The sequence below is a fragment of the Clupea harengus genome, chromosome 11 (genome assembly GCF_900700415.2).
Source record: "Clupea harengus chromosome 11, Ch_v2.0.2, whole genome shotgun sequence".
NCBI classification, from domain to species: domain Eukaryota; kingdom Metazoa; phylum Chordata; class Actinopteri; order Clupeiformes; family Clupeidae; genus Clupea; species Clupea harengus.
Window position 1 is genome coordinate 19,930,885 of NC_045162.1, and position 19,457 is coordinate 19,950,341.

Here is a 19,457-nt window from a genome sequence, read left to right on the forward strand (position 1 = left end):
TAAACGCTTTCTATTCTGGTGTTTCTAGTCACTTCAGATTTTTTTGTATCTAATTATTTTCTGAATGCCTGTATTTTAGTGGTGTTGCAGTGTATTCTTAATGAGCACATGCCAAGATGTTTCGTTTTGCACCAATAGCAACAAATCCATGCAAGACCTTCTTTATTAACTCCGCTTCCTCTGCTTGAATCATGGTGTGTCAGGGATTGGTCAGCCGCATCTGCAATGAACGCAATATAACAATGACAGAAGCGGGTGGCAAATTCGTCAATGCAACTTTGGTACAGAAAAGTCTGTTTAATAAAAACAACTAATAATTGTGTATATTTTTTCATAGTCGTGTGAAGTATGTAGAGTAGTATTTTAAGAAGTAGCAATCAATGCAAACCCCGGTGGCAATGCGTTTACGTATGTAAATGTACTTTTATTTTGACATGACTTAAAAATAGTCGTGACCAGGAAGTGTTAATCGCCACTGGCTCTCATATAGATGCGCCATCTTGAGTGCGAGACGAAGAAGACGCTTTTCGGAAGAGGTGGGAAATCGGCGTGTTGCCCATACCGTTATTTTGTTAATTGTCACAAATACTAGAGCATATGCACCCGTAGTTGCGATGTTTTGCGAAATAGTGGACACTCAGTATCCCCGAGGTCACAGCATCATCATTTACTTTGAAGAGGGTGTTTGGATACTCTGCACTGTTGAGGCCTAGAATGGGGAGTGGTGTTGGCTAACATTAAGTTACACAGTGACCATTTGCTCTGTAGACAGTGGATTTATTGATGGGCATCTAGCACGCTAACTATAATAAACATAACTATTTCACCAATGAACTACAATGTATCTCTCGCAGACGTTATTTCATTGCAATATTGTCTCAGTCGTTGCTCATCTTGGATCAAAACAATTAAGCCAACTTGCTAGCTAGCTACTATGGCATAGCTAACGTTATCTGACCAAAGCGTTAGCCAACTTGCTAATTAGCCATTTTAGCGTTTAACGTGATCAAAATACCCCAAGCCTTGCGGATAGTTAGATCGAAGAAATACGTTTCTCAGTGAAACTGTGTAAATAAACGTCAGAGATGTTGACAGATGTTGCTGTTCCATCATGTTAACGTTCGCAAATGTACATGTTCTACACAATTCAACGTTAGCTAGCTAACTAGCAGTCGAAAGCCAATTAAATAACGATACGTCTCTAGCCAACTTGTCTATTTTTCTTGGGCTTGATCTAACACCTAGGATGAACGTCACCCAACTTCACCCAAGTTAACCGTTTCTCATTTCCAGGCTGAATCCAGGCGTAGGAGTTCCAGGGTGAAAGATGTGGGACCAGAGTGGACAACCCTGGCCACAATGGCCTCTGAGCCAGCAGCAGTGGATGCAGTCCTTCCAACATCAACAAGACCCAGGTAGATCAACCAGAGTGATGGAAGGCATGAAATAGATCATTCAAACCCAACATAAAACAGTTTACTGTGCAATGAATGTATGCTCATATCTATGTTAAGTGGAATGCTATTACCATTGGCCCAGTGGTGTACTGATTTGAAATGCAGTGATGGCAAAACCTCTTGATGAGTGTCATGATTATGTTTGAAACAAATACATTTACAGGAGTTAATTTGCTAGAAAGCACCAGCACAGCTACTGATTCTCTGTGTGTTGTATACAGGCCAAGTGGACTGGGCAGCACTGGCACAAGCTTGGATAGCTCAGAAGGAATCAACGGGGCCAGCGGGCGACCAGCAGCCGATTCAGCCCAATGGCCAGGATATCCCGGGCTTGGAGCCAGCGACACACAACAATCATGGAAACTTCCAGGGAGATCCCAACTTTAACAGAATGTGGCAGCCTGGTACGCACAGGAGTAATTACAAATGACATTCAAATAATTTAGGCACAAGCTGATTTATGATTGATATGATTTTTCTTTCTATCACTTCTACCCATAATACCAGTCAGAATGTATTTTTTTTCTGTTTTTTTTTTCTGTTTGTGTGAGCTTTATAGCTACTTATTTCAGGGAAAAGGTGCTAAATTGTTTGAAAGCATAAACACAGACCCAAATGATTGCATTGTAGATCGAAGAGGTAGAGCAAACTAGGTATTTTGGATTGGTGTTGCCACGATCAGGATGTCATCAAAAACTTTTCTTGTGGTGGGACAAGAGGAAAACGGTCTTAGTCTTGTTTGTGGAAGCTAATCCTAATTATAGTTTTTAAGGAGCAATGCGAACTGTTGAAAATGAAAATAATTGACACGGCATGGAGAATCGTTTATGCTTTCTGATGGCTCTGTTGGGCTGTTTCAACAAGTAGAGACCAAAATATTCGACATTATCGGATTATCCTAGGACATCTTGTTTTGGGAACATGCAGTAATTATGAGATGCTTGTATTTTTAAGTAACATGGTTCATACGGCACAGAGAACTGCCTTTAATATATCTAATGTCTTTGCTGAGTGAAGTGAATGCAGCTGAGGGACAGACATGCAGACTTAGGTTTCCTTTCTTTCTATGGTCGTGAGCCATAAACCTCACACCTGTGTGTGCGTGTCTGTTCCCTTCAGAGTGGCAATGCATGGGCAGCATGCCCCCCCTCCTCCTCCTCCTCCCCCCCGAGCAGACCTGGATCCCCCCCGGCCCCGCGCCCATGGACATGGTAACCCCCTCAGAGGACAGCAACAGCCAGGACAGCCTGGAGTTCGCGGGGGACCCCCACCATGGCATGTTCCCTCAGAATAGCCACGGCTACGGTGGGCAACCAGACGGTTACCCAGTCCAGCCTATGGGCGTCACTCAGTTCGACTATCAGGTAAGGATGGGCATTTCAAGCAAAAATACTGTGCGATATTCACTTGGAATTATTCGATCGTTCTTCGTGGATCCCACCCTTGTGCTCACACATTCACAGAGACGGAGAGTCTTTGGCTATGCATGTTTTGCCCAAGGGAGCTCTTGTGAATGGTAGTCTTTGACAGTAGCATCCAATCTTACAGCGGCACGCGCGTTTTACCAGCGCCTGGTAGTAATGCATTCTCTTTCTTTTGTTTAGTGGTGCTTGGCAAACAGCTTCACTCAGGGAGCAGAGTGACAACAGTTCAGAGCTCTCATAGTACGCGATTAGGATGGGGTAGAGTAAGGATGTTTTGTTAGTGTGGATTCTGGCTGTTGAATCTTTCCATCCTATTTTCCTTGTCAGTGAACGGTGAATATCACGCCCCCAGTCAGTAGGCTGACCAGGTGTCTCGCTTTGCATTACACAGCACAAAATGATATTGTCCTGCATTTTCATTGGTCATTTGGTTTTGAATTGTAAAAAACAGGAACACACGGCTACTTTAGTAGCGCAACGTGAAAACCAGCAGACAGTGGCACGCTCAAACCCAATGCAACTTAGCAAAACATTTATTCAAACGGATATGGTGGTACATTGGACACCTTGTTGTGTTACCCAAGCGTTGTCACTGGCATCTGAGAAGGCAATTCTTTGAGTTCTTTTCCAAGAATTTTAGGAGCCAGACGAAATCGGTAATACATGTCTTTTTTAATATGGTGGGGTTGAGCTGCATGATGTCTGCTGCTTTGAATAAGGACAGTTGCCTTTGATGGGCCTGTAGTAGCCAATGCATGTTGGATGTCCATCAGTAAAGATGTTGCACTGCAAAATGAGTGTGCCTTGAAATAACAATCAGCACTGTGCTCACCATATGTTTCATATAGCAAAAGCAACTGGTGTGCTGTGGAATCGATTAGAGGAGTATAGGGGTTCATGAGCCAAAAAGCAGAATACAAATATTTATTCTTCAGTTACATAGACATTATGTCAAAGTGAGGTCACCTCTCAGCCTTGGTAACATGGGCCACCTTGTACCACACAATTACATTTTATTTATATAGCGCCAGAACAATACAATTGTCTTAAGGCGCTTTACAGAGCCCAGAGCCTGGACCCCCTTAGTGCAAGCACAATGGCAACAGGGGCAATGAAAAACTCCCTGTTAGTCAGGAAGGAACCTTAAGCAGAACCATGACGCATAAGGGGGGACCCATCTGCTTGAGGTCGGCCGGGAGGAGATAGGAAGGGGGGGATGGGGGAGGGTTGTGTGGCAGAAGGGGAAGGGAAACAACAAGTATTGTACACAGCATGCATTTGTTAGATGTACATTTTATATATATATATATATATATAATATATATACACAAACATCATATGGTATATACATGATGCATACAAAAACAGCTTAGTGGGTAATCTGGGTATACACTGTGCTCATACTGTTACAGGGGTAAGGAGAGTACAAACAGAAAAACATGTCGGTGGTGGCAATAATATATTGCATATAAATGCTAGCATGGGGTAGAGTAAGTGTACAGCAGTACGGTGGTGATAGGTGCATGTGGGCCGACGGTTTCTACAGGTAGATCAGGTGGAGAGGCTACAGGCAGCGTCCCATAGCGAAGATAGTCTAGACTAGGAGAGAAAGACAAAAAAAAGACAGTGACATATTGCTCGTCCAATATTTGGCCTGTTTGCATCTGGTCATCCCAGCAGACTGACCGCTCTACAGTACTGTGTATATAGTGGCTTCTTGTGCATCACTGTGAATGAATACAGCTTCATCCATATCTCTCCTCCCGTCCCCCTCCCTCAGCATGGAGCGGCAGCATATGGCCCCCCCGGAACTGGCTTCCACCCCCCCTACTGGCAGCAAGGACCCCCCCAGAACAGACGGGACCGGCCGCCAGGCTTCAGGGACCGGCCGCGCTCCCCCAACCAGCTGCCCGTCAAGCCCGAGGTCCCCCCCGCTATAGGTGGGGAGGCACTCGCTGCTATGTCTTTCGGTATGGTCTTCGTCCGTTATCACTGCCGTTGGAAATCCCAAAGGACATTTCCATCGTCCGATATGATAAACATCATGTAGTGTGCCTGTAGCGCTGCTGCTAAAGCAAAAGGCTAATTACACCAGAGTCCTGTGCCCAACCCTCAGGGAGCACACAAACTGATAGAAATGTGTATCTAATGATGTATCTAAAGATATATAATGTGTATATGTAGAAAATGTTAAGTCACGTTGGATAGGCGTCTCCTAAATTAGTAAATGTAGTTGATTTTAAATGTTGATTTTAAAAGGGAAAAAAAGTGTGTCTGTTTTCTAGAAGTTTCCGTGCCCACCCTTCTATCTCATGTACCTCACCCTTAGCCATCTCTGCTCCCTGCTGCTCCTCCACAGACGCCGTGAAGAGGCGTACACTGCCGGCGTGGATCCGGGAGGGGCTGGAGAAGATGGACCGCGAGAAGCAGAAGAAGATGGAGAAGGAGCGCATGGAGAAGCAGCGGGCCGAGATGGAGACGGACGAGAAGGCAGACGCCGACGATGCCGACGAGGATGGGGGCGACGGCCCACGGGTACCGCGCAAGAGCAAATTTGTAAGCGTCACATCGCGCTTCTTTTTTCCAAAGTTACATTTGATTTCAATCTTTTTAATTGCATTACTAGGACGAAGTGAAGACTTCCAGAAGAGCCCTGTAACATAGCCTGGATGCCAGACGAACGTAGCCACGCCCACAACTTTTTTGGTCGGGAAGTTCGGTCTGGTGTCGCTCCGTTGGGGAGAAACTATCTCCTCACAAAAATCTGTGAGGCGATAGATAGACCAATCAAATTGTCAGGGCGGGCTTTATACGATGATGGACAGATGATCAACCCTAACGTAATCAACCACGTCACCAAAGAGCTTTTGGGGTGAATTCGTTTTCAACAAACATGGCTGCCGTTGGAGAGCTGAAATGTGGAAATTCAAGTCTGTTTTAGAAGACATTGACAGCACATTCATTTTGAAAGAGGAACAGAGAAACGCGATCAAGGCATTTGTCGATCGAAAAAAAAAATTTGCCGTCCTTCCTACGGGATCCGGTAAAAGTTTAATGTATCAGCTGGCCCCATGGTCTACGTTATGGTCATACTACCTACGTTGCTCTGATTGGTTCTAGATATATCCAATTGAGCGAAGAGGCATTTTTTTTCCTGGTTCGGTTGAAACACGCCCCATTATCACAGCCCAACGGAGCGGTATTAGACTCATATTCTGACTAGAATTATGAGTATGACATCGTCAGGCTACCTGTAACATGTTTGTCCTTGAGGAATGGAGGGTTCTTTTCCAAGCGCTGTTGTCGGACTTTACTCAGTTTCTCATCTTGTGGCTCTCCTAGTGCACAAACGTATGCAGAAGTCCGTGTTCTCTGAAGTCATTTAGTCTCTCACAGCCTGCATACTCTCACTTTCATTAGTGATGATACTCAAAGATGCTAATGGTGTCTATCAAACAAGAAAACGGCAGCGTCAGACAGCCTTGCCTAGAAGCACACGGGATGAGTTTAGGTGTAGAATTGGGGACTAGCACAGAGTGAAGAGATTTTCAGCTTCTCTAAGCTTTGCACACTTCTGCTCCTCTTTCACAGGACAGTGATGATGAGGACGGTGAGGATGAAGAGGGCGACAGAGACGGCATGCATGCGAGGAAGCCAGAGTTTACTAGCAGGAGCCCCTCCCCCTCACATGAAGACCACAGCGAGCCAGAAATGACAGAGGAAGAGCGGGAGTTCCAGCTGGTCAGTCTCTCTTTCTCTTTCTTTCTTTCTTTCTTTCTTTCTTTCTTTCTCTCCCCCTCTTTCTGTCTCCCAATCATTCTTGCACTGTGTGTCCTGTGGCTCTCATTGTGAAAACAAGGTTCTAACGACCCCAAGATTGTATCAACTTGACCCCCTGTTTACTGTACTGTCAGTCACCTCATACAAGAGCGTTCACTAAAGTCACATCTCTCTCTCTCATTCTCTTTCCCTGGTGGATATATTCTTCTTCCTTTCTGTATAACTGTGTTTCTCTCTCACTTATTTTCTCTCTCTTTCTCTCTCCTTCTCTCTCTCTCTCTCTCTCTCTCTCTCTCTCTCTCCCTCTCCCTCTGCAGATGATTTTGACCAAGACGCTGCTGACCGAAGTGCTCCTGGAGGTCACCAACGAGGAGATCTCCCAGATTGCAAAAGAGACGCACCGCAAAGCCACCAAAGGTCTGCTCCCATTCTTTGAGTCCATGCTTCCTCTGCGCCCTCCAGGCTAACTGCAGAGGGGAGGCCCCCATATACCAGTCAGACATTCAGACTTAGTCCTTAACTCAGTACTGTCCTCAAACTCATCTCTGAAAACCTCACTGAGCAATGTGTGATGGATGCCAACGCTAATGTGACTGGTGTGTGTACCTGTGTGTTAAGAGGAAAGAAAAAGAGATCTCCAGTGACCTATGAATGGCCCCTTCTGTGCTTAAATCCCAGGGAGGTGGGGTAAGGTACTCTTGGAGAGAGGCAGAACAGAGGCAGCTATGCTAGCTACCAAGTCATGATTTTAAAAAGCTCGCTGTTCTCCTGGTTTTGGAACTGGAAGCCCCACCCTTGTGCAAAAGTGCCCCAGCCCCCACCCCCCTGACTAGCACAGGCCAGGGGTGTTGCATCAGACTCATGAGCTGTAGAGCGGTCAGACCTGACCGCAGTGCTGCTTTAGTACAGACTGCTTCTCTTGGCTCTTGACTCTTCCACTGATTGACTGAACTGTTTCACTGACAGATAATGTTGTTAACCCATCTCTCTTTTTCTCCGTTTTTTTTCTCCCCCTTTTGTTTTTGTGTTTTGTTTCTTTTCTTTCTTTATTTTTTTTCTCTTTTCTTTTTTGTGTTTTTTGCCCAAGGGAGCTCTTGTGAATAGTGCATATTCTCTGCCCCCTCTCTAGAGACACTCTTGAGAAAATGGTGGCTGTATGTGTTTTAACATGTTGTTCCTGTTGTTGATGTGAATCAAAGCTCCTGCCAAACAGCTGGCACAGTCAAGTGCACTGGCTTCTCTGACTGGCCTCGGTGAGTGTCCCCTACATCTGAATCCGGGCGGGGGGGGGGGGTGGGGTGGGGTTTTTTGGGATTAAAGTAGGGGGTAGGGGTAGTTCCAGACTTGTCTCCATTTCTCTCATTCTCTTCTCTTGTTCCTCTTACAACCCCTAGAAGGGCTTTTCCTAAACTGACTAGCCAATTAAAGCCATATCTGGTTTAAATATAGAAATAGAGTTTTAGATGCCCTTTGGAAATGTCTCAGACTGTTAACAGCATGCAATGTCTCACACAGTAAGCGGGGTTAGTTTTGTTTAGCGCAGTCAGATATATTTCTATATATTTAGAGTACTTTACCCAGAGTTGTGACATTGAGAGGGTTTTAAGAACTGTGGATGGGTGGTGATCAGGGAAAGCGGAGGATTGACTTGTGTGTGAGAGACCGGCCGTTGAGTCGGCGGTGGTGCGACTCTGCTAAAAGAAAAGGGGCTCTGTCGCCGCAGGGGGTCTGGGGGACTACGGCTCAGACGAGAGCTCGGACGAGGAGCGCAGCGGCCAGGGCTCGGAGTCCTCCGACACGGACGAGGAGGAGCTGAGGCACCGCATCCGGCAGAAGCAGGACGCCTTCCGGCGCAAGGAGCGCGAGATGCAGGACAGGGAGGCGCTGGAGGGAGTCAAACATGGTGAGGATAAAACCAGAGGAGGTTCTTCTCACTCGTGTGGGTCTACTCTCATTTTGACTTTACTCTTTCTGGAATCAACTCTTTCTGTGAATGCATCAGCTGCTGTGCCAAATGGAACAAAGAAACAAAACTTTATTGTTGTTATCAAAACCCACACCCACAAATTGAAGAATGCAGAATTTTTTTTGACAACTACATATCCAGTTGTTTTTTGTTTAGTTTTTTAAGAATACTACGTTGCAGAAAAGTGTATTTAGGCATATTGTTCTTTGTTGTTTATTTTTCTGTTGACTTTCTTGTTGTTTATTCGTTTATTAAATGTAGTTTTTGGGTGTGTTTGTGTGTGTCTGTGTGTGTGTTCACGCAGAAGATGCTGCAGCAGAGAGGTCATTCAGAGAAAACCCCAGTCACGAGGACAAGCAGCCAGAGCCCAAATACAGAGAAAGGGAGGCAGAGAGGGATCCCAGCTCGGTATCCGCCCCTGCGGAGCGCTGGAGGTCAAAGGGCAGTGAGTCAGAGGTCAGGGTGAGGTCAGGTTCAGGTAGGGAGCCCAGAAGTCGCTCCAGTTCGGCTGCCCGCTCTTCCAGCAAGCGCTCCTCCTCCTCCTCGTCCTCCTCTTCCTCATCCTCGTCTTCCTCAGCCTCCTCCCGGTCCTCGTCGCCGCAGCGGAAACACCGACGCAGCCGCTCGTCCTCTCGCAGACGCCGCAGCCGCAGTGGAAGCCGCAGCTCGCGCAGACGCCACTCCCGCTCTGAGCGCGGTAGCGAGAGGAGGCAGGGTGGCAGCCGGGGCCACTCCCCCTCCGGAGGCCAGTCCCACAGAAAGCGCAGCAGGAGCCGCTCCCGCTCCCGATCACACCAGCGCAGGACAACCACTGACAGCAGGGGGCGCAAGAGCAGGTCGAAGGACAGGGCCAGAGGCAGCCGCAGTCGCAGCCGAAGCAGAGAGAGACGCCGCGGCAGCAAGGAGCGTAGCCGGCGTAGCCGTAGCAACAGCCGCAGCAGCAGAAGGAAGCAGAAGGATGCCAGCAAGGACAGGGAGAGCAAGCGGAGGGAGAGGAGCCACAGTCGCGACAAGGACAAGAAGAAGAAAGATAGGGAGTCAGACAAGAAGAAAGAGAAGCAGAAGGCCAAGGACAGGGAGAGAGAGAAGGAGAAGGAGAGGGACAGAGAGAAGGAGAGAGAGAAGGAGAAAGGGAAAGAGAAGGAGAGGGAGAAGGAGAGGGAGAAAGAGGTAGCCCCCCAGGAGGAGACCAACGGGAAGTCCAAGCGCAGGAGGGAGAGTGACCCATCCGACCCCCAGAGCGACAGGCTCTCTAAGGACAGCAAGGCCAGCAGCAGGAAAGGCTCAGGCAAGGGTAGCAGGAAGTACTCAGAGTCCGAGTCCAGCAGGAGCAGGTCCCCCTCCCCTGATGTTAGCAAGGAAAAAAAATCCAAAAAGTCTAAGCGTAGTCGCTCGCGGTCCATGGAAAAGTCTCACAAGTCTGGTAAGAAGGCAAGCCGCAAACACAAGTCTAAGTCACGATCAAGGTATTCCATTTTTTCCTTCTTATTTTTCACCTATTTTAAATTTATACTGTTTGTGTGTTGTGTATGTTTGTATACTTGCGATACATTTCAAGCACTTTCAAGTAATTTTCGAACGTCGTTTTTAATACAGTACCTTATCAGTCTCTGAACTGGTTTGACATAATGAACTGATTGCCAGAGACAAATCAGTATTATTGTGCAATAGTAGCAAAATAGTGCTTTATAGAATTTGTGAAGTGCCTTATTGTACACTTAATTGTACCTCCAATGGAGGATGAGTCCCTAACGGATGCTAACTCTCTCACAGGTCCTTGTTATGTCAGTGGACTGATACTGTTTTCAATTTACTTCTTTGAATGTTCATCAGAATATGTGTGGAATCTCTGTGTTTGTATGTGTGTGTGTGTGTGTGTGTGTGTGTGTGTGTGTGTGTGTGTGTGTGTGTGTGTGTGTGTGTGTATTCGTAGAAATAAACAAAAACTTGAGGCACACTCTTACTGGTGTGACTGCACTAACGACCCTTCCCCCCCTGGCGGTTCTCTTTCAGGTCCTCCTCCCCGGCCAGACGCTGGCGTTGAGGGCTGGCACGGCCCAAACCTGTGCACTTATTTTAAATTCCACGAGTTTAACGGGCTTGTCTCATTCTCGAGGCAAAGGTGTAGGTGAACTCCTCCGCTCTCCCCGAGCCCCTGTCCTAGCCCCTCCCCCTCCCCAACTCCATCCATTCCCCCCCACCCCCTTCCAACTTCTTGCAGTGTAAATAACGTGTTGTCATTTTTTTTAAAGTGCCCCATGTCTTCATGATGTGACATTTCTAATTTGCTAGGGTTTTGATTTTTGCTTCATTTTGTTGTTTTGTTTTTTGTTGGACCTATGTTATCCACAATTTGAAGGATGAAATAGAATATTCTGGTTGTAACATTTTAAAGATCACAACAGGACATAAGACCGAATGAATCACTTATTGATGTAAATTGTTCAATAAAACAGAAATGTTGTTTTCATGTACGATGTGTCTTTCTTCCTGGTGATGTTGTTGGTGGTAATGGGATATGTAGTAGCAAATGTTTTGTTAATGCACTTTGAATTGGAGTTTAGTGTTAAAATCATGAACAAAACACCATTACAAAGGAATATCATTGCACTATATCTGTCAGTCATACAGGATAAACACTAATATATGACTTGCAGTGTTGTAATTGATATTAAGGACCTCAGATGAAAGTTATAAGAAGTATCTATAAGGAACGGCTTCTTTTTTTTTTTGAGTATTTTGTCTGCAAGATTAATGCTGTGGGCTGAGAGTGTAAAGAGACATGTAGGAGGCTGTGATCCTTCATTTTGGCACATTTTGCCGAACACTTTGTGGTCAATAGAATGGAATGTGTGTATTTGAACATGGTGAAATTATTTTAACCTACAACTGGTTTGCACACTATATGATAATATGGCATTTACACAATATTTTTAATATTAATATTACCTTTACACATTACCCTACACACAATTATCTTTAGTGAGTTCTGTATAAAGTCGAAGTCAGAGTTACCTTATACTATTACTACTATTCTACACCTACAAATACTAATTTACTGTTATAGCACAGTTGATGATAAGCGAAGAATGCAGTGCTGCTATGATAAAACTAAAAACACGCCACATGCTCTGTATAGCAGGGGAAAATGAGAGGACACATTGTGCTAATGTTTTATACACACGAAGAGAATTTCGATGAGACCGTTTTATTTCACTAGATGCATTCGCTCGTGGTTACAGCGGTAGGAACTAATGTCATGTTCACTGTTTCCACCCGAGGGAGAGCATGGTGAACCTGCGTGGGTCACATTGAATCTGTCAGTTTATTTTGTTTGAGATTGTTTGGCAGATTCACGGTTAATTCAAAAGGTAACATGTATTCGAAGAAATTCGGGCGCCTGGCTTACGGGCTGGGCACGGAGACCAGGGCGCTTTGTCCGACCAACCTCAAAGGATCGAACCCCTCCGATATCGTAATGCGTGTCCTATCCAGTTGGGCAGTTTGTAAACATCAGAGGCACCAGTTTCTACAGCGTCAGCCCCATGACAAGAGGGTCAACCAGCCAACTACACTCTCGAAAATACGGTAGGTAGCACTGACATACTGTCAGTTAGCCATTGTCATCCATGTCTGCTGCAAGTGCCATTGGCCTTCAGTCGTGATAATTACAGGGCTGTTAATTTGAACTTTTATATTTCGAATTCAAAAACAGTAGCATGTAATATAATTCAACAATCCTATACTATCCTATCCTATGCCTCTTAATTGATCCAACAGGCCTCACGCTTCCAGCATCCGCCAGGTTTCCCACACCACGTTAGACCCTGCAGAGGTAAAGAAGTTTCAGTCCCTAGCCGACAAGTGGTGGGATCAGCAAGGGGAGTTTGCGGCGCTGCACTCCATGAACGACCTGAGAGTGCCTTTCATTAGGTGTGTTAACTGGTATTTCTCTTAACTGTGCAAACCTGACGAACAAGAGGCTATCTAAATGTCTCTGCCTCCCACAGTCTTGCTCATTTATTCATTTGACAGACGATTTTAGATAATATACCATTTCTAAAAACACGGCATGCGCTTAACTAGACTTTCATAGATAGTTTGTGTGCGTGTGTGTGTTAATGTGTGTTAATGGGCACATTTTATGTCATTATGACTTTGGAGGGCATTTTTTTTAACCCTGTAAGATATCATTAGCCAGTGAAGTCATCCATTCATCACTATCAAATTTGTTCATTATACGACCACATCTTCCCCTCACATTTGGAAATTCAGGGACATTTTGGTAACCTTTGAAGGGTCTTTTGCCCCAGGCTTGTGTTCATTTCTGAATGTGTTCTGGTGTACGCATGAATGCTGGGCCTTAGGCAAGGTAGCAGTCCAGCCTCACAAAATAGATATATAAATAAATTTGTACAATATGGAGATGGCATTACATATGACAGGAGATTCCATCACATCAGATCAGTGTGTGTTTCCGCGCTTATAGCCATTTTGATTGGCTAAGTATGCTATGGCCCCCCCATTCCTCCTTCAGGTTACAGTGTCAGTATAACCATCCAGGCAATAATGAGAAACCCCCACCCCACACACCCACTTCGAGAACCATAGCTTTCTATGCTGACAGACTTGGCAGAGACAGATCAAGAATGAATGTGAGTGTGCATGTTTTGGGGGGGGTGGGTGGCTGGGGAGGCAGTTGGAGCACATTGTGCGCTGGCGTGTGAGGATGCGTGTTTGTGCCTGGGGGGCATGTTTAAATGAGGGGACATCACTGCTGCTGCTGGTTATTACGATTAACATGAAGAGCATTGTTTGTTTGCAGCAAGGCCTATGTCCTCCCCCACTCCCACCACCACCTTTATTTGTTGCTGTGGCTTTGACGCAACCAGTGAAAGCTAGAGTGGATAGGGTCTAATGAGTCATATCTTGAGGCTCGCGGGAGAGATTGACTGAATGAGGAGTCGAGGAGCCGGGTCTGAAGGCCCCACCTCAGGCTGTCACACCTCCTGTCTCTGTGCTTGCATGGAGGCAGGAGATGGCACAAGGGAGCAGAGATATGGGGCCAGGTTCTCCCCTGTGCCCAGGGCCTGAAAGGGGGTAGCAGAGGGAGAGCAGGCTGCCCCGTGCTGGGCCTGGCTATGGACCCGCTCGAGGGGAAGAGTCAGCTGAGGGACACTCACGGGGTACCTCGGACTGCTGGGATGCCAGGCGGATGTGAGGTCTCCATGTCCGCGGGGGGTGATGGAACCTCTGGATCACAGGAAGGTGTTGGTGATGGGGGGGGGGGGGGGGGGGGGCTTCGTTGCAGCTCCGTGCCATTGCTAGGGCCCAAGAGCTCATTATGTTGCCCTAATTTCACGCAGACGCCCGCTGTCCTAAATTTGTAGTGATGTGGCCCAGAGGGCAAGCTGACAGTCCCCTCATGGGTGGGGGTTTGGTTTGCATGGTCGGGAACTTTCACCCCAGTTAATCTTTGACCCCTGTAATTTCAGGGACAATCTGTTGAGCATTCATGGCAGTCAAAGGCCTGGCAGTCCTTTGGCAGGCCTCAGGATCATGGATGTTGGCTGCGGAGGAGGCCTGCTTTCTGAGGTAACAAATATGTTGCTACTGCTGTGTGTTTCTGTGTGTGTGTGTGTGTGTGTGTCCGTGCAGTGTTTTGTATGTCAGAGAAAAGACAAAAAAAGAAGTGGTAAGAATAATAAAACACATCATTTCATAAGCTCTAGTTTTTGCGATTGCAAGCTGTCGCATCAAACATTTTATTGTACTATTTGCTGGATATTATTTGGCCTCAGAGTACAAACATATCTGTTTGATTTAGGCTGAGGCACATGATGGCATTCGTGAGAAGGCAAAGCCTGCCACGTGTATTTAATCCTGCATGTGACTGGACTGGTCACGGTTTGGTGGAAAAGACAGCTTGATGTTTGCCTTGTTTCTTCTTGCTCTGTGAGGCATTAATGTATTTTTGTTTTGGAGGGAGGCTGGCTTGGAATTGATATGATATGAAAACCGACCAGCAAAACTGGGTGATTGCAGCAGACAGCATCGCGTCCCATAACTCTACCAGACACATATGCGCGCACACACAGACACACAGACACACAGACACACAGACACACAGACACACAGACACACAGACACACAGACACACAGACACACAGACACACAGACACACACACACACACATACACGCACATCGTCCCTTGCATGTTTGAGTATGGTCGGGAACAATTTGATGTCTTGTAGAATTACATCTCTTTGTTAAGTGTCCTTCACTGCAGATCAGCTGTCTGTTAGGATGTGCTGTTGAGCCGACACAAATGCCTCCCCCAGTCTGCTCTGGCCCTTCGGGCAATCTTCATGTCTTCCAGCAGGGGGCAGTGAAGAGCAAAGCACTTGCTGAATTAGTTAGTTGGTTCTCTCCACGCCATGAAGCGCATAAGGCTGCAACGCTTTTGACTGAATTAACCATTAACCATTTACCATATTACTATTGCTATTGCCTTTAGGAGGTAACCTTAGCAGAAACGCTTAAGATAGATCTTACCAAACAGTGTTTGACATTGACCATCAATAATAACTGCATTAGGTCTCAAACTTCCTACCCTGTTCTTATCAGAGGCACATAGCTCTCTCTTAGATAAGGGAAAGCCAGGGGAATGCTTTACAGACCTCACTGCCTTGAGATGACAGTGTGTCTAACAATCTCTCTCTCTCTTGCTCTGTTCTTCTCAACATCTCTCTTTCTTTCTCTCTCTCTACCCCTTTCTCTTTCTCTCTCTCTCTCTACCTCTCAACCTTTCTGTGTGTGTCTTTCTCTCTCCCTTTGTTTCTGCCCCCCCCCCCCTCGCTCCCTCAGCCACTGGGTAGATTAGGAGCAGACGTTGTGGGCATTGACCCAGTGGAGGTCAGCGTCCGCACTGCCGAGCTCCACACCTCGTACGACCCAGAGCTGCAGAAGCGCGTGCAGTACCGGGCCTGCACGCTGGAGGAGGTGGCCCAGGAGGAAGAGGGCGAGACGGAGGACTTCCACGCCGTGGTGGCCTCTGAGGTAGTGGAGCACCTGGCGGACCTGGACATCTTTGCCAGCTGCTGCTACCAGGTGCTCAAGGTGAGGTCATGTGAACAAGCGGGGGTGACAGAAGTGGAACAGAACGTGTGTGTGTGTGTTTGTAAAATTGTGTTAATGCACATATTGCATATGTGTTCTTTTATGTGTCTGTCTTTCTGTGGATGTTTCTGTGTAAACTAAAAAAAAAGATATGTTCTGAATTTTAGTACTTCTAATGCTGACTGAGGCAAATACTCCAAATCAAGAGGATATGTGATTAGGAAATATATTAGCCAAAGTGTGTGTGTGTGTGTGTGTCACATACACTCATCAAGTGTCAGACAGATGTGTTTAATCTTCTAGGTCAGTGTGCAAGGGGAAATCCCTGTAATCTTCTTTAAAGTTACAGCCAGTTTCTCTATCTCCTCTCTCCCCACATCTATAATCCCACTCCTGCTCATTTCACAAGAGCACAAAACTACAACACCAAGAAGCTGAAATCATCTGATCTGATATGTAGTGTCTGCAGTATAGAGGTGCTGTGATGCAGGAGGTGAATTAATACATGGCAGATAAACACTGTAATTCCCCCGGCTCTTTTTCCAGTCTTCTTCAAGGCCAAAGCTGGTCTCTCAACTTCTCAGCCTTTCACAACTGAAATATTTTTGCTCTGGTCACTAGTGCGCAAAACCAGTAAGATGGTGACCGATAATTTTGTCAGTAAAAGATCTTATTTTTAGAAGTTGTGTTTAGGGGGACCATTCATTCAGTAATACTCTTAGAACCTATTTGAATCCGTTTATTTTAGTAATTCATTAAATTTTGGTAGAACTTATCACTGCGTCAGGGGTTCCTGTTTTACAGGTACAGACAAAAATGTCTACTTCCCCCATATTGTAAAGCACGCTGGCATATAACCCAACACACACCTCCACTGAAAAAACACCAGGAGCTCTGTTTTGACTTGCATCACAGGCACCTTAACCTTGAACGAATAAAGGTGAATCTGTGATCATGAAGTGTAGATGTGAGTTGTGCTTTTCTCCTCCGTGCAGCCAGGGGGCTCCCTCTTCATCACCACCATCAGTAAGACCAACCTGTCTTACGCGCTGGGCATTGTGGCAGCTGAGCAGTTGCTGCGTATTGTGCCCAGTGGCACGCACGACTGGGAGAAGTTCATCACCCCCGTGGACCTGGAGCGGCTCCTGGAGTCCAGTAAGTGCACTGTCCTCTCCTCCCGCCTCCTTCTCCATCTCTGAGCGCTTCTATGAAGACATTGGGTGTTTCTCAAAGTCAAGGATGCGTCCTTCCAAGTCAGGTCCTTCACAGGGTAGGCAAGACTCCTTCCTAGCATTCAGAGAACAAATAATGGAACAGGCTAGCGAGTGTGCAGGTATGTTTTCTGTTCCCCGCAAAACGTTTCTGATTTTCCTTTTTCGCCCATCTTTCCCTGTATAATTTGTCACCAACGTCCATCTTGTCCTCTCCCCCTGCCTCTGTCTTTCAGTGTTTCTGTCTGTCTCTCCTTCCCTCTGTGTTCTCTTGGACCTCTGATCTTTGGGGCTGGGGCACATGTGGAGCAGCTAGCCTCAGGATGGGCATACAGTGTTAGAGGCCCAGTCCTGAACTACCTCACTTCCTGTTCTAAGAAAATGGCCTTGTGTGTCTCTGGAGTCTTGTGCTTTTGTCAGGATGACGTTGGCTTGTGCTATTGACCAGGACAGCATTCCAGTTTCAGCCGAGAGCCTTTTTCGCATAAAAGAGTGACTTGGCACTCCGTGTAGTCATTAGGCAGATGCTTTTATCAGAAGAGACTTAATGATCAATGCTAGCACTCAATTTTATCAGCAATTACGCTCCTTGGAAATCCACCCCTTAGAGGCAGATTTACTTAGAGAGGTGGTAATTATGGGCAAATGTGTGACAAGAGGTGCCTGGGGGGGGGGGGGGGGGGGGGGGGGCTTTTTAAAGCAGAGCTGTGTATTGGCAAGAATCTGGCAAGACGATTTGCATCATGTTTTTGAGAATCAATACAGTATCACAGAACATGATATCGCAATACTCAAATGTAGCGATGTTTCCTTACACCTCTAATTTAATGGGGTTGAGCTGCATGGAAACTCACAGTGGCACAAAAGCCATTTAAAAGTTATAGACCGTGCAACAGAGAATTCTGATTGTGCCTTCCCTGGGTGCTGACTCTTCTGATCTACTGTGGCCTTAATCCTCAGTGAGCTCTTACAGTTCACAAACTTGACACCAAATATTTTTAGTTGATGATTTTACCCTGCAGATGCCTGTGTCTGACATACGATTTCAACATTTTATGGAGATTTAGATGTTTAGATGTAGGACCTTTCACTTAAGGATATCTCCTTTTAACAGGCCAAAGTTGCATTGAAAGATTTTGAGTTTGTTTGATCATTTCACTCGACCAAAATTCATGTTAAAAAATAATGATGTGTCCCACAAGTGGGTTTTTGAGGCTTAGTGTCATAATATTTTCACTCTTGAAAACTGACGGATGATGTAAATTATGAAGTTGTCATTTTATAATGTTTAATATATTAATGTAATAAAATCACCTGTTTTGTACTCAGCTGGCTTCCAGGTAGAGTCAATCCGGGGCATGCTGTTCAACCCGCTGTCTGGATCCTGGAGCTGGACACAGAGCACAGCCATCAATTACGCCCTGCATGCCGTGAAGCGCTCCGAGGAGCCGCAGCCGGACCGGGCCCGTGCCGAGAGTGAGGAACCAGATCACAACGAGGCGCTATCACGAGCAGCCGCCGCTGGACAGACCTGAGTGTGTGTGTGTGTGTGCATGCGTGTGTGTGTGTGTTGACATGTGAGTGAATGTTTCAGAGAGTGACACATTATAAATATGTCAGACACAACATATATCTGTAGGAATAAATGAGATCGCTCTCTGACACAATGTGTGTGTGTGTGTGGAGGCAATGTGATTGAGAGTGACACTTATAAACATATGTTTAAATAACTTTATCAGAGAATTATCTCTGGCTGAGAGAGTCTAAAATGAATCACTCCTAATATTTTCAAAACTACAGGAACTCTCTGAACTGACTTGATGTGCGTGTGACGTGTGTGTCCATTGCTTAGAATGCCGACATGCCAATACGGCAAGGCATCTGCTCTGGTTAACTGAAATAAAACGGTGTGTTATTTGGCATGCCATTTGTCTGTGTGGTGCCTGGTAGACTTACACCAAGTTGTAAGTTCACCCCCCAGCTCTGAGCCCAACTGCACCCACTGCATCATTCTGAAGACTGCTAAGAGGGGGGCATGGTGGTTGAGTCCCAAACTGTTCTTTCTGCGTCCGCATTGGCCTTGCAGGGTTTAGGATGATTTTAAACCGTATATGCAACCCATAAAATGCTGATTTTTAAAAATGCTAATTTTGCCAAAATAACTACATAATTGATGTGTTTCATCACACTGCATCATGTTGTTCAGTTTGCAGCTCGAACCATTTTAAGGATTAACTAACTGTACTGACTGGCATTACCCGATTGTAACTACAACGGGCATAATATGTTCATGTGTTCTTGTAGGTTTACCACTTGCATGTCATTTGTAGCAGAATGCGAGAATACTGATGTAATGATCCTCAAGCTGCGAGACAGACCTGCCACTTATCTCTATGGTGACTTGGCAAGATAGCTGGTTTCTGTCTAAGATATTATGCAACCGAGAATGAGCCCTCCAGCCCTGATAAATCATGTCTTTGTAGTAAACAACACTCCCTG

At 46.0% G+C, this 19,457-nt stretch overlaps 2 protein-coding genes across 7 annotated transcripts; both read left to right on the forward strand.

Moving 5' to 3' along the window:
* The first annotated feature begins 432 nt into the window (after positions 1 to 432).
* On the forward strand, positions 433 to 11,101 carry pnisr (PNN-interacting serine/arginine-rich protein). 6 transcript variants are annotated; one of them, XM_031576159.1, is made up of 12 exons: positions 433 to 536; positions 1,294 to 1,415; positions 1,679 to 1,861; positions 2,577 to 2,821; positions 4,662 to 4,821; positions 5,241 to 5,437; positions 6,473 to 6,622; positions 6,979 to 7,078; positions 7,861 to 7,914; positions 8,385 to 8,564; positions 8,935 to 10,093; positions 10,641 to 11,101. In XM_031576159.1, exons 2-12 carry the CDS (start codon positions 1,328 to 1,330, stop codon positions 10,669 to 10,671), a joined length of 2,547 nt encoding a protein of 848 aa, XP_031432019.1. In that variant the 5' UTR covers positions 433 to 536; positions 1,294 to 1,327; the 3' UTR covers positions 10,672 to 11,101. The 6 variants fall into 6 exon arrangements, with proteins under 6 accessions (XP_031432019.1, XP_031432015.1, XP_031432016.1 ...); XM_031576158.2 differs by having other exon boundaries at positions 434 to 536; positions 4,662 to 4,851; positions 8,932 to 10,093; XM_031576155.1 differs by having other exon boundaries at positions 4,662 to 4,851; positions 8,935 to 11,101.
* A 781-nt stretch (positions 11,102 to 11,882) lies between these two features.
* On the forward strand, positions 11,883 to 18,880 carry coq3 (coenzyme Q3 methyltransferase). Its single transcript, XM_012824562.3, has 6 exons — positions 11,883 to 12,215; positions 12,408 to 12,560; positions 14,123 to 14,222; positions 15,496 to 15,747; positions 16,743 to 16,902; positions 18,288 to 18,880. The coding sequence occupies exons 1-6, from the start codon at positions 12,004 to 12,006 to the stop codon at positions 18,491 to 18,493; spliced, it is 1,083 nt and encodes a 360-aa protein (XP_012680016.1). The 5' UTR covers positions 11,883 to 12,003; the 3' UTR covers positions 18,494 to 18,880.
* Positions 18,881 to 19,457: the final 577 nt, after the last annotated feature.